Source organism: Myotis nattereri (genome assembly GCF_964212035.1).
Source record: "Myotis nattereri genome assembly, chromosome: 7".
Classification (NCBI taxonomy): Eukaryota; Metazoa; Chordata; class Mammalia; order Chiroptera; family Vespertilionidae; genus Myotis; species Myotis nattereri.
Genome location: NC_138082.1, coordinates 65,632,174 through 65,647,571, shown reverse-complemented (window position 1 = coordinate 65,647,571; position 15,398 = coordinate 65,632,174). Strand labels below are relative to the sequence as shown.

The window sequence follows — 15,398 nt, the reverse complement described above, 5'->3', positions numbered from 1 at the left end:
ACCTTCAGGCAGGCGTTTCTGCCCACTTTCAGACACAGGGGAACAGACTCATGAAGTCATGTCACCAAAGGCAAGAAGGCAACTGGGTGGCCTTGGGTCTGCTTTATTGACCTCAGAGCACTCTTTGGATGCAGTTAAGACAGAAAAACACAATGGGAACTGGAACTGTATCCAGGATGGTGCACCTGACCCCAGAAGAATTTCCCCCACAAGGTGGATTTATACAAAACGACAGAGGAAAAGACGAGGCAATCTGGTGCTGAGTCCAGGGGTAGCCAGTTGGCAGCAGAGCGGTCAGTGAAGCAGCGGGCTGGTCATTCCTCCTTCTTGTACGTGCGTGTACTCACTACTTTGCCGTGGATGAGCGTCAGGATGAGTTTGTCATCCACAAGCTCCCGCACAAGTTTTGTTTCTTGCCCGTTCCATTTCTGCACATGGACAAGTTTGCCTCCATCCAGCGTCACGGTGGACTTGACCTTCCTGTCATCTGCCGTTGTCTCGTCAAACTCCTCCCCCAGCTTAAAGCTGATCTCTGTGTTCTTGAAGGTGCTTTGTGTTTTCAGGGTGATCATGTCCCCATTTATTTCGAAGATTGTGGTAGGCTTGAGCATAATGGCCACCTGCCTGGTAGCAAAATCCACACCGAGGGACTTCATGTAGTCATCGAAGTTCTTGCTGTCCACCAGCTTCCAGGTGCCTGCGAAGGCGTCCGCCATGGCGAGGCTGGGCTAGGCTGTTGGCGAAGAAACGACAAAGCAGGCGTGGAAGGACTCCGGGACCGTTTTGTTCTGTTTTTAGTATAAAAGATAGTATACGGTTCTTATGTTAGGAAATAATCTGGTAGATAGTGAACAATTAACGACACAGGAGAGAAATAGCATCATTTGAGGAACAAAGTTCTCAAGTAGCTAAAAGGGATGGGCTTCGCTGTGCCAGTTGCAGTGTTGGCCTCACATCAGTGTGTAGACAACTGAGTCCCTGTAACAGGAGAGAAGACAGCGTATATGGCACAGGTGCAAGTAATGTGCCCTAAAAGTTTTCTCAGCGAGTGAAGTAAGAATCAAGTCACCAGTACAGAGTAAGGAGAGTGTAAGGGTCTTTGGAGGTTTAGGGAGAGAGATGATGGCGGGAAATAGCCATCTAGGAAGGTGAGAAGGGCCATTTATAGGGAAAAGTAGTAGTATTGCAAGATGGCACTAGAAAGTGTTAAATTCATGTTTCCTCATTAGTGACTTCCAGGATGTTAAAATATGTGAAAAGATAATTCCATTGGTGAGGAAGATAACTCATGGTTAATTAAGTTTGAATATGCTTGGTACAAAAAATTAAGTATCTTTATTAAAGGACTTCACAGGGTCCTTAATGTGTTACAACAAAATGGTGACTTTCCCAGAAGGGCTAGAGTATGCAATGTTCCCCAAATTAATTTGGTTGTAGGATATTAGTAGGGTTTTATGAAACATGACTTGGAAAATGCTGGTTTAATCACTCATTGATATCCAGCTATGTTTGTTATTAGGGCCTGACAAAGCAGGCCCCTGCTCCTCTGAAGCAGAAATAGAAGTGTCAGGCATTGTCCATCAGAGAACAGGGCTCTAAAAGTTGTAATTGATGCATTTGATGAGACATCCTAGTTGTTGCAGTGCGAGATGCATCGTAGCCAGAACCTTGGGGACTTCATGACTTCCAAGGAGGCCAAGACTAGATGTAAAACTAGATGTGGATTTAAAATAAGTAGAAACAAACAAACAACAATATTAATAAAAAAACAAAACTTGAGCAATATTTAAATACAAAAGCTCTTTCAACAACCCACTAGTGAAATTACTCCTGGAAGAAAAACCTGGGCCCCTGGATATCTTTGCTGGGGTTTTTAGAAAGATGACTCTGGGGTAATCTGAGGCCCAGGGAAGAATCTGTAGACCACATAGGAAAGAGCCTTTCCCACCTTGAGGCATCTCCAAAGGTTCAGGAATATGGCTGTGAAAATGGTTATGGATTACCTAGGACCGTGGTCAGCTAACTGTGACTCGCAAGCCACATGCGGCTTTTTGGCCCCTTGAGTGTGGCTCTTCCTAAGCCTTAGGAGTACCCTAATTAAGTTAATAACAATGTACCTACCCATATAGTTTAAGTTTAAAAAATTTGGCTCTCAAAAGAAATTTCAATTGTTGTATTGTTGATATTTGGCTCTGTTGACTAATGAGTTTGCCAACCACTGACCTAGGACACCTGATGGGAGAGCCCTCAGTAAAAGGGCAGAAAGCAGGTTCCTTACTTCTGGAACCTTGAGGGGGAAACCAAAGGCACTCAAGCACAGTAGCAAAATTAGTAAGTAGAGTTTATCATGGGTAGAGTTTTCCACTATGACAGCAGCAATTTCTAATCTGATTCTACTTTGAGCTGAAGTCTACATAGCTTAGGCTAACATCTAAAACCAATTCTAACTACATTATTAAAAGTTTTCAGTACTATGTGGAAAGGGGATTCAGAAAAAGCTGGCTAGAATTAAAATAAAATTTTAATATCTTCAAATATTAACTTTAACTTGGCTAATTTTGCCATTATCCCCCATATTAGGGGTGAAAAATGAATACACACACACACACATACACACCACGTTTAAAAATTGAGACTGTGCCACATTCTGAAGGTTAGCAAGAAAAGGCCAGTTGAGAAGACTTTCTCGTCACCCAGATTTGGAATAAATGAAAGTAACACCAATAAACAGTGGCCACTGCTTTTAAAAAGAAAGAAAAATGTCTTTACAAGGAAGAAAAGTAAGATATGATGAGACTTGATTTTGTCCAACCCTGAAAGATCCCAAAGATCTCTCCACCTAAAAAGTGTAAGTAGCATATATTCCTTCTACAAAATGCTTCTTGGCTCAGCACTGCAGAGGTTTCCCTTTATCAAAGGCATGTAATTTAAATAGGAAAGCTTGGCCTAGTAGAAGAGGCGTGAGGATATTGAACCCGGAAAGGCATTCAGTTAAAATCATTTAAGAGCATTGAAGTCAAGCTGACCAATAAAGACATCTTCTCTAAGGGGCCATGCTGTGCCCCACCTTTCCACTGCGCTGCTTCCAATATGCTACCTTGTTTTACACATGATTGTCAAGAAGACAATGAAAGTGCAGGGATGTTATGACAGTTTTTTAACAACTTATTCTCAAGTTCACAATTATATTCTAAATGCCTGTATTGCCAAATACCCAATTTCTGTATAAAGAATTTCAGGGGTTGGGAAGGCAAATAAATGTATATTTTAAACTATTTATAAATATACTAGAGGCCCAGTGCACAAATTTCATGCACTGGGGGCAGGCGGTGTCCCTCAGCCCAGCCTGTATCCTCTTCAATCTGGGACCCCTTGAGGGATGTCCAACTGCCCATTTAGGCCCAATCCTACCGGAATCGGACCTGAACGGGCACTCGGACATTCCTCTCACAATCCAGGACTGCTGGCTCCCAACCACTCGCCAGCCTGCCTGCCTGATTGCCCCTAACCGCTTCTGCCTGCCAACATGATCACCCCTAACCACTCCCCTGCCAGCCTGATCAGCGCCTAACTGCTCCCCTGCTGGCCTGATCACCCCTAACTGCCCTCCCCTGCCAGCCCAATTGCCCCCAACTGCCCTCCCATGCAGGCCATCTTGTGACCACATGGGGTGGCCATCTTTGATCACATGGGGGTGGCCATCTTGTGTGTTGGTCAATTTTCATACTGGTCATGACTAATTAGCATATCTGGTCGTGGCTATTAGTGCATCTGGGATAATTAGCATATCCCTCTTTTATTATATAGAATAATGAGTTATTACATGTGAAAATTTTTATAAAATATAGGCAACTATCATATGGCATTATATACACATGTATATGTTTTATAATCATGTAACATATAATATCTGATAGAATAGGTAACTATATCCTATCTAATAAAAGACAAAAAGGGTAATTAACCATACTTCCGCTACGCTTCCCATTGGCTAATCAGGGTGATATGCAAATTAACTGCCAACAAAGATGGTGGCCACCAGCCACACAGCTGAAGCAAACATGAGGCTTGCTTGCTCCAGTGATGGAGGAAGCCAAGGTTCCCTGCCTGCCACGGCCCGGCTCTGAGCCCGAAAGCAACAATGTTTCAATTATAGAAGCTAAACAAACCCCAGATAACTGCTTTCAGCTGGCCGCGGCCTCAGAGCTGGGAGCGCCAGTGACAGCAACAATGTTTCAATTATAGAAAGTAAATAAATCCCAGAATTAAAAAAGAAAAAAGAAAAAAGGAGAGGCTGGGAGCTTCAGTCCCTGGCCAGCCTGAAAACGGCCTTCAGCCCCTCACCCATGCTGGCCAGGCAGTCCAGCAGGGATCCCCACCCTGAAGGGGGTGTGGCCAGCCTGAAAATAGCCATCAGCCCCTCATCCAGGCTGGCCAGGCACCCAAGCGGGGACCCCCACCCTGATCCAGGACACCCTTCACGGCAAACCAGCCGGCCCCCACCCATGCACCAGGCCTCTATCCTATATAGTAAAAGGGTAATATGCAAACTGACCCTAACAGCAGAAAGACTGGGAATGACTGGTCACTATGACATACACTGACCACCAGGGGGCAGACCCTCTGGTGGTCAGTGCACTCCCACATGGGGGGGCTCTGCTCAGCCACAAGCCAGGCTGATGGCTGCCAGTACAATGGTGGTGGTGGGAGCCTCTCCTGCCTCCTCAGCAGCGCTAAGGATGTCTGGCTGCAGCTTAGGTCTGCCCCCCGCTGGCAAGTGGACATCCCCCGAGGGCTGCTGGGCTGCCAGAGGGATGTCTGATTGCCATCTTGGGCCCAATCCCCCCCGGGGAGCAGGCCTAAGCCAGCAGGTGGTCATCCCCAAGGGGTCCCAGACTGTGAGAGGGCACAGGCCAGGCTGAGGGACTCCCCCACCCCCGAGTGCAAAAATTTTTGTGCACCGGGCTTCTAGTGTATATATAATCAGCATTAAAGAAAATCCTTTATGTTTTTACTTTAGGGAAGCAAGAAGGAATCACAATAGAGAAAAAGAAGGCAAACAAACCAAGAAAAAAAATTTGTTTTAAGAGAAATTTGAACATTCCTTTAATAAAAATTCCTCACATGCTCTCAAAATTGTCATAACATTTCACCCCCATTTTATAGAATACATGAAAGGAAAAATCATTTCTAAAGGTAGGTCACAAACTAGAGGGGTATGAGCCAAATCCAGTTTGCAAGGTTTGGTCTATGTTTTTTAAAGAACGTTTGATTTAGTAATGTCTGTTTTTTAGTTGGGATGTTTCACATAAACAATCATATTTTCCCCTCCTCTTTTCTGACAGAATATATGCTCTATGGCTCACCTCAGTCCCCATCAGGACCTCCATGCCCATTTACATAATCTGGTCCTGGTAGGCATTCGAGTTTACAGATTCTCTCATGACAACCGGTATCACATGCGGGGATCTATCAGTTTTCAGTGACACAGATCTGCTAGGCTTCTCCATCTCAGACAGTAGTACAGAGATAGAGAAGCATAGAAGATTGGAGTTAGGTTTCCAAGAAACTGAGGGACCAATGAGGACTTGCCATTGCCCTTTGAAATTAAAGCATGAAAAATAAAAGCCAACAAATATAAACATATAAAATATTCTGGCATTAAAAGATGCTGTCTCTTATCATGAGAGCAAGGGATCATCTTTATGTGAGAAAGAAATCATTGAAAACATTGATGATCATTTAGATCTGGGGTTTCCAAGGAATTCTAATCTCAAGCTTAGAGGTATTGAGAGGGGAATTAAATTTAACCACCTTCTAATAATCAGATTCCAGTTTCTTTCCTGTAAGAGTTGTGACTTTTCATAAGCCCAAAGAATGCCTGTCTAGAAGTGCCCAGAAATAAGTCATTGAGAAGTGGTAGAGCAAGGTTCCTTGAAGAATGACTTGTGGTTTTTAGTTTGAAATTTATCTATGTGGTTAGAATATATATTAAAAAAAATGTAGTAGAAAGAATGGGAGAAGGACTAAAACAACCCACTTTATTTTTCCAATACTATTTCATGAGATTGAAAAATCTATCTTGGAACATGTTATCCAAGTCAAAGGCAATTAGAAACTGACAAGACTCTTTCTAGTAAACCTATAAAAATACCTTAATTTATTCCCATTTCCCACCATTTTACATTTAAATTATTTAGAAATGTCAAGATTATAAGAGGGTTAAATATATAGTATATTTCAAGGTGAAGGTGGGAGTAAACAGAAAGAGAACAAAATATCTAAGGAAAATAATGACTCATTTCTATGTGGGCCATTTTTAGGTGTAAGAAATTTAGAGGCAGTCTCCTCACATATGTTTTGAAAGTTCTAATGCAAATATTTCAGGCAAGTTCAAACTACTATAATCCTGATTTAAATCGCCTCCCTTCTTGAATCAAAGCCAGGCGAGGGCAGATTGAATCACTTCAGGCCTTCTCTCTTTTGTCTAGTCTTCTCCAATGTCACCCCTAAAGTCCCATTCCTAAGCAGCTTACCAGAAACACATTCCATCCTAACAGATTTATTCAGTACTTTATCAACCCGAGTCCTCCACAATTACAGAACCAATAAGAGATAAATATAGCACATAGATAGCTAGAATTATATATCTATATATTTTATAGTTCACATAAAATACATATATACATATTTTATATTTTATATGAAAATATTATATATATGGTTCATGTGATTAGGGAGGCCGAGAAATACCAAGATCTGCAGTCAGCCAGTTGTAGACTCAGGAGAGAAGTGGTGTGGTGTAGCTCCTATCTAAAACTTGGCATGCTCAAGATCCAAGAAGAGCTGATTTTGCAGTTTAAGTCCCAAGGCAGGGAAAGACCAATATCCCAGCTCAAGTATCAGGCAGTAAGAGTTCTCTCCTGGTTGTTGGAGGGTCAGCTTTTGTTGTCTTTGTTCTCTTTAGGCCTTCAACTGATTGAATGAGGCTCACCCACATTAGGAAGGGCACCCTGCTTTAGTCGATCTACCAACTCAAATGTTAATCTCATCCAACACACCCTCACAGGCACAACCAGAGTAACGTTTAACCACATATCTCAGCACCCTGTTGACACATAAAATTAACCATACTGCAGTTGCCACCAACTTTCATTCATTCCATGACAATTTTTAAATTTTCAGTTTCAAGTCTGGTCAAGAAGCAAGAAAGCAAGTCAGACATTCATCTTTCTGACTCCAATTAGATGACAGGGCAAGAAAGACACTTCTTTCCACCAATTTCCATTGTAACCATGAACATACAGTGCAACAGATAGATACACAGAATACATTTGAACCAGATACACATAGACATATACAAGAGCATTAATGAAAACACGGAATCAAAATTACAGAATTACAGATCTAGAGAAATATGCAGAATTCATGTGGATGAACCTACTCATTCTTCACATAAATATGTAAAAACACCAGATAAACTCAATAATAAACAGACAGGAAGATACAAACACATAAGCAAGCACAAAAAATGGAACATATTTGTATGTGCAGTGATGCACACACCTTTGCAGCAGCCTTCATTTCACCCTGCAAAGTATAAAGTATCATCTGGCATATACTTTGCTTTCCTCTCACTTTTGCTTCTTAATTATTAGGGTGATTTTATCTTGTGGCGAGTCCAACCAGATCCCATTCTTAGTAAGTAGCCTCCCCTAAACCTCCCATACATGCATCCCTCCCATCCATCTGTAAATGTGCCTCAAAGGCCAAGTTGAAGGTAAGCTCAGTACCTTTGGAGCATCCCAATTCTTAAGGACACTAGACAGCCCCCATGGCTAGTATATTGGCCTAAAATTATTGCTCTTCTCTGAGGTGTTATAGATAAGAGAGAAAACACTACAAGGGTGTATACAGACCAAAGTCCTAAAGGAATTGGTACCATAATTAACTGGAATCATACACACATGATTACATATATACGTACAAAATAAAGCTGTCAATGATTCTGAATCAGTACAGCAAACTTTTGGGATGAATTCAAAGTATCCATGCTACAATTGGAGTCCCTCTTTCATCTCAAGAATATCAGTAACCTCTTCCAAGTGTTCGCAGACGTACAAATCTGCCAATAAATCTGTCTTCCCTCAGTCAGTCCCAGCCCACTCCATGTCTCTACAGCTGCTTCTGAAACCTTCTTTCCTTCAGAATTGTTCCTTATCTTAAATTCAAATGTTAGAGAGGTTGGCAGGTTGTACTACTTTAATTTAGTTAAACATATAAAAACAAAAGGACTGTTTATTTCTCAAATCATCATAAGTCCTGAAATAAAGTGTTTAATTGTGTTCTTTGGGATCTAACTGTGTAATTTAAAAATTTGCAGAAGAGAACATGAGGAGGAGGGAAGAGGGTGGGCCATTTTCCAAGGGTCATGCTTCAAATTGGAACCAGAGATCATAGCATATTCTGCTAGTCTTGGGAACATACGAAATATTGTCCTGAGGCCACCTTCAGTGTTGCCCTTTAATAAAAGTCAAGTGCTAAATGAGTCAGGAATCAGAAAGAAAAGCTTATCAATGCCTTTGTTTGTTTGCTTGCTTTTATAGCCCTTTAGTGAACAAATCAGCTTCCTGCTTTTCCTCTTTGCCACGTATTAAATCCAACATTAAAGTGCCTACCTTTCATGGCATGAGGCCACTGGCGATCAACTGCTCTGACAGGGCTCTGAGATGGAGATCTCCAGTGTCCTTAAGAATCATACAATGGTTTCAACAGTTAAAATTTACAATCATTAAAAATAATAAAGAATATAGATCAATCTGGTCCAACATGGAAAGAAATCTAATGTGATGCTATATATGTTTCTAAAAAATATTTAAAATTCTATAGATCACATTTTTATGTTTTATATGTTTGTGTTTATTATATGGTTATGTACACCCACATATTTGTGTGTATATATTATATATGTACACATATGTAAATATATATGGCATATGTGTGTATAGAGTATATGTGTATGTTTATATGCATAAGTGCGGACATATATACATATATACAAATATTAAAACATGAACAAAAAAGGTCTATAAATATTTAAGTAAACTAAAAATAATTGTTTTCTCTTTCCTCTGGGTAGAGACAATTTTTTAAAAAATAATGGATATATTGTTATTGTTTAAAAATAAACCAAAAGTAAAAAAAGTAATTAAAACATATACCAGGTTCTAATTTTTGTGATCCAAATCTAATCCAAATTAATCAACAAATATGCACATAGATGATGCCTTTAACCATGGGACTGGGCAATTCCAGCTAGGTAAGAATGTAAAAATGCGGGTGCTAATAGGGCAGCCCAGACAACTTAGAAGTGAACTTAGGTTTTATGGGGGATATACAGTTTAGGAGACCCTTTTCAAGAAAAGTGATAAAGGCCTGACTGGTTTGGCTCAGTGGATAGAGCGTTGGCCTGTGGACTGAGGGGTCCTGGGTTCGATTCCAGTCAAGGGCATGTACCTTGGCTGCGGGCACATCCCCAGTGGGAGGTGTGCAGGAGGCAGCTGATCGATGTTTCTCTCTCATCGATGTTTAAAACTCTCTATCTCTCTCGCTTCCTCTCTGTAAAAAATCAATAAAATATATTTTTTAAAAAGAAAAGTGATAAAAATGTATAAATACAATATTAGATACATTAGAATGATAGATTAATTCCAATAAATTACAGTTGTATAAATAAAAATACATACCATCAACATCGCAAAATCAGGCAAACTGTATAATATTTGCAAGTATTAATGCCTGACCCATTGTTAAAAACTAATTTTTCCCTTTTCTTGGCTACATATTCTGATTGCCTTTTCATATCACAAATATCCTGTAATATTATTTTCTATTGAGAGAACAGAAAAATAATCTAGTCTTTCCTCTAGCATTTTTCTCCTTCCCTCCCCAGTCATCCAGTGCTAGAGCCACATTCATGCTGTGCTGCCACCTTTGCCTTACACCCTTATGTCACAACAGCAGGTGACTTGGCCAGTGGGGTCACTGGCAATAAACTCATTAACCTGGCATGAGTATGAACCATATAAATGTAACCCAATACATCCAAAGAAACTATATCTTCAAACCAAATTGCATTTATTCCAAAATTATTCATGAATAATCCACCAACACTGAACATGATGGCAAGTGTGATGAGGGAGTTGGAATAAAAAGAGGCTGTTGTCTCAATCCCTGTGGTTAAAATACATTTCTTTTGCAAAAACATATGACCCTGTGAGCTCTTTGCCTAGAGTTTTGGAAGATGACCATGCAGTGGAGGGGTCCTGAAGCTTAAGCTTCATCAACATCACAGCAAATCTACCTCTGGATCAAGAGGATTCCACAAGGGAGACTGAAGAAGGGTTGTCAGAGGTATGGTAGAAAAATCAAGAAAGTGAGGTGTCTTAGAAACAAAGATAAAAAAGTTTTTCTGAAAGGGCATGAATAACCGTGAGAAATTTTGCTGATAGGTGGAATAATATAAAAAGAGAAAAATAATCACTAGATTTGAAAACCTGGAGGTCATTTTGTACTTTGACGAAGCAATTAAGTGAAAAAGTAGGAGTGAAAACAAGGTTAGAATTAGTTATAAAATATAGGGAGAGTGAGAAAATAGAAACAGAAATTTATTCAGCTACTTTTAAGGCAAGACTTCCTCCTCATGCTTAGAAATCTTTGATTATGCCAGCATGAAAGAAACTTTTTGGTACTCTTATACTAAAAGTATCTTTACATGTCATAGCGAGAGCTCTTTATGTTCAGGACAAGGACTTTCTCATATTGTATCTCCAATGCCTACTGCATGGAAGATACGAGTCAATATTTGTTGAATGAATGGATGATTTTCAGATATGGTTTAGTCTGCCTCTTGTTCTCTTGGAGTTCTTTATGTCCTCCCCTGTTAAGGACAAATATTCATTATTTTGAAAGAGGACTAAATCGAATTTCATATCTTTGGTTATTTTTCTCCCAAGTGATATAAAAGAGAGAGAGAAAGAGAGAGAGAGAGGGAGAGAGAGAGAGAGAGAGAGAGAGAGAGAGAGAGAGAGAGAAAGGAATTAAAAATTCATTCTTATGAAATTCAATTCAACTAATAGTTATTGAACACTAACTAGTTCCCAGACCCCAAAGGCTCAAAATGAAAAAGATATTGCCCAGCTGAAAAAGGAAAATCGTTAATATAATCTGAGAAATAATGAGATAGATGTACAATGATCCCAAAATGGGGCAGAAGGGAGGACACGGTATGCAGAGGACTCCCCAGGAGACAGGTAGCCTGAGCTGAAGTTTTAAGAAGGCAGAAATTATCCAGGTGAAATGTAAAAATTTCATTCCAGAAAAAGTATACATGGGGTAGGAATGCAAGGAATTTGTTTAACACAAGAGATAAGAAATAGAGTGAATCTAAAAAAGTATCAGGGGCCAGATGTGAAATAGCTTGCCAGGGGCACAAAGAAACTTGGACATTAGCCTGAGCCTGAAGAAGGTAAATAAATCCCAATGATATCGGAAGCAGAATTTTGGGTTCCAAGTCTCTCTTGAAAATTAAAATGTTTCCTCATTCACTATGTACCTTGCCTCGGATTTCCTATTCCCAAGCGATAAAAAGACTCTTTGCTTCCTTTTTAGGAGTTAGCCTGTCCAGGTAACCCCTGCTATTCCTAGCCCCATCGTCCTGAGAAGTTCTGGAAGTAAATCTCACCACAGCTGCCGTACAGTCACAGTGTGTCTGCTGACTGCGCGAGAGGGAAAACAAATAGCAGCCATGTGCTGGCCACGCATTCCACTGGGGGTTCTGCCATCTGTCTTTGTGTTCACACAGCCATTCAGATTTCCAGTTCATACCAGCTCACAGCCCCTTTCAAGCAGAACTTTGAAGAGTTGGAACAGAGAGAAAGTTCACACATGTACAGCACTAAGCTTTGCAAAGGTTTGAGCACACATACACAGAAGAAGCCATGTTAGGACAACATTATAGTAATAGTCATAATAATGTTGATCATAATAATGATCATAATTTGCCAAGGTAACAAGTGGAGTTGGTAGTAGTAGAGCCAGAGGTGTGGAGAGGGCCCAAAGCCTGACTATATTACAAAGCTATACATGACGGATGTTGGGGAGCCCAAAATATGTGTGTGCTTTTTTTCCATAGGCACAAACAAACTTGCTTTCAGTGGTCTTTGCATTATTATTTAATCCTTCCATTAGTGCTTATGGAAGTGTTAATTATTACCCACTGTTCTGAGTTGAATTGTGTCCCTTAAAACAAATATTGAAGTTCCAACTCCCATGCCTATAAATGTAACCTTATCTGGAAATAGGGCCTTTGCAAGTGTAATCACATTAAGAAGAAATGATTAAGGTGGGCCTTATTTCAATGTGATTAGTGTCCTTATAAAAAGAGGGAAATTTGAGCATACACAGGGCGAGTGTCATATTAAGAATTAGGCAGACACTGGAGTGATGCATCGTCAAGCCAAGGATTGCCCTCACTGGAAGCTAGAAGAGTAGCATGGAAGAGATCATCCCTCAGAGCCCTCAAAAGGAGCCCACCCTCTTAAAGCCTTGATCTCAGACTTCCAGCCTTCAGGACTGTGAGAATAGATGTCTGCTGTTTTAACCCCTAGAGTGCCGGGGAGCGCAATCACGCTCCTCCTGTCTTTCGCCAAAAGTGCCCGGAGTGCTATCCCGCTCCTCCTGCAGTGTCCAGTTCTAAGTCGGCTTTTATTAGTGATGATGATATTGCTAAATATGTCAATTCTTGCTGTGAAGATGACGATTTTGTGGAAGATATTGAATATGTAACTTCATTTACTTGCGATTCATAATTTTTTTCTTAAACTGCTGTAAAATCAGCAAAAATGCCTTGGCAATTTTAGCATAGTTCCTAGGATATTGATTGGCACTCAAAAGGTTAAACCCCCCAGTTTGTGGAACTCGGTTATGGAAGCCCTAGGATATCAATACAACCTCTTTTACAGATAAGGAAATGATATCCAGAGAGGCCTAGTACCTTGCTTAGGATCATGGATAAAGAAAGCCAGATTTCTAAACCAACTCTACTCAGCTCAAGGACTAAACTGTTCCCTGGCCCAAGTGTTGCTTCTTCATAGAGTGCTATTTAAATGACAAAAGATATTCAGGGTCCCAGAACCCTCCTTTAAGTAGATACAGGTTTTGTTTTGCTTTATTTACCACTGACAATCTATACTTACAATAGGGTAACATGCAAATTGGTCAGGACATTCTCACATAATGACCAAACAGCAGGAGGGTGGGGCAGTGAGCTACTAGCAGCAAAAAGCTACAAGAGGGAGGGACAGTGAGCTAAGTGCTACTGAGAGCTATGGGCAGCAGTGGGCAGGACAGCCAGCTGAGGCAAGTGGCATAGCAGTGAGCTACTTGTGCACGGATTTGTGCCCAGGGCCACTAGTGTCTAGTAGAGTGGTTCTCAACCTGTGGGTCGCGAACCCATTGGCAGTCAAACGACCCTTTCATAGGGATTGCCTAAGACCATCCTGCATATCAGATATTTACATTACGATTCATTACAACATTACAGTTATGAAGTAGCAACGAAAATAATTTTATGGTTGGGTCACAACATGAGGAACGGTATTTAAAGGGCCTGAAGGTTGAGAACGACTGGTCTAGTATAAGACTGGGGGAAGTGTTTGGTGAAGGAAGTTTGAAGACAATGGAAAAGAATGGGAAGAAGAATATTCTCATCATCTTCACATGAGACTGAATATAAGGATTAACTAGAGTCTTAATACTTTTATTAATAATATTCCATATTCGTGCTGAAACCGGTTTGGCTCAGTGGATAGAGCGTCGGCCTGCGGACTGAAAGGTCCCAGGTTCGATTCCGGTCAAGGGCATGTACCTTGGTTGCGGGCACAACCCCAGTAGGAGATGTGCAGGAGGCAGCTGATCAATGTTTCTCTCTCATCGATGTTTCTAACTCTATCTCCCTTCCTCTCTGTAAAAAAAAATCAATAAAAATATATTTTAAAAAAAATATTCCATATTCATAAAGAAAACAATCCTTAGTTTTTAATACATTAATACATAATCATACATACCTATGAACATTTGAAATGGTATGGTACTTACTTTCAGTGAGGAGCAACTGGAAATAACCCTTAGTGTGCTCTGGTTTATTTTGAACAAACCCCTTTCCCATGCATTGTCCAAATTCTGTTAATCCTCTTTCATGGATTCCCCACAGTTCTACATGCTATTTGGCTTCTATCTATCTAATGGCATAAACTGGGCTTGGGGAAAAAGCTCCTTCCAAGCTTTGTCTTGAATTGTTTTTTAACTGATATTCCTCCCTCCAGTGTGCTGTGTAAAATACTGGCTCCTGCTTTCCTACGTAAGTCAGAAATGGCTTTTCTCCATATATAACCTGTGTTGTGCCTGTGATCTTACAGTTCCTCAGCATCCTTTCTTCCTTTGGGAGGAACAGAGATAAAGCTTCTGAACTCCACTGATGGAAAAAGAACATCCTTTATAAGGATCTGAAATTAAAAGGTCTTTTTTCTGAACACACCAGAGGACTGGTGTATCGCCATTAAATCTCCTGAAAACAATAGCTCATGTGGTGTGTTTGTTTAACCACGGAATGTTCACTAGAATTTATGCTATAATGCCTCACCTTGAATTAGTTTCCAATCGTGCTCATCATGATTATATACCATCGCAAAAACTGAACATTCGGGTCCCTCCTTTTTAAAGGTTCAGATACTTCGAATTGAGGGGTGGTGTGAGACACTTTGTTTATTCTTGCAATTGTTTCTTCACTAACTGTTAGGAAAAGACAGCAGCATGGCAGATGGGCTACTGAGCCCGTAACAATGCTGTTTGAAATTCTCATTGTTTCTATTTCACACAAATTAGAATTTAATGAAAACATTTGAACATAAAATATGCACAAATTGATGAGCCATGGGAAAAACTTTTCCATAAGAAAAATAAAACTTAGAGCACAAAAAATTAGTCTTAAGACCTTTGGAAGAAGCAGAGTACACTAGTCTTTACATTAGTATGCTGTGAATTAGCCATGGCTCCCACTTCCTACAGTCCTCAATATTTATTCCTGAATGAAATGTTTTTCTAGATTACTAAAAATCACAGATCTTAGAAAGCTAAAGATTTTAAGAGGTAAAACATATATCTAGTCATGCATTCTTCCTGAATATAAAACTTTGCAAACGAGTGTCTCTGGGTGTGTACATGCATGGGTGTATGTGAGTGTATGTATACAATACTTGCTACAAAGCTGCCAACTCTCATTCTTTTAGAATGAGGTGCTTCCATTTATTGTCTCAATTTCAATCTGCCCGGGGCCTAAA

General features: G+C 40.3%; 1 protein-coding gene across 1 annotated transcript; it reads right to left on the bottom strand.

The window, feature by feature from the left end:
* Positions 1–314: 314 nt before the first annotated feature.
* LOC308522216 (fatty acid-binding protein, heart-like) lies at positions 315–716 on the bottom strand (the record flags this gene model as incomplete). Its single annotated transcript, XM_081095472.1, has 1 exon — positions 315–716. The coding sequence occupies one exon, from the start codon at positions 714–716 to the stop codon at positions 315–317; it is 402 nt and encodes a 133-aa protein (XP_080951598.1).
* Between the last annotated feature and the right edge of the window lie 14,682 nt (positions 717–15,398).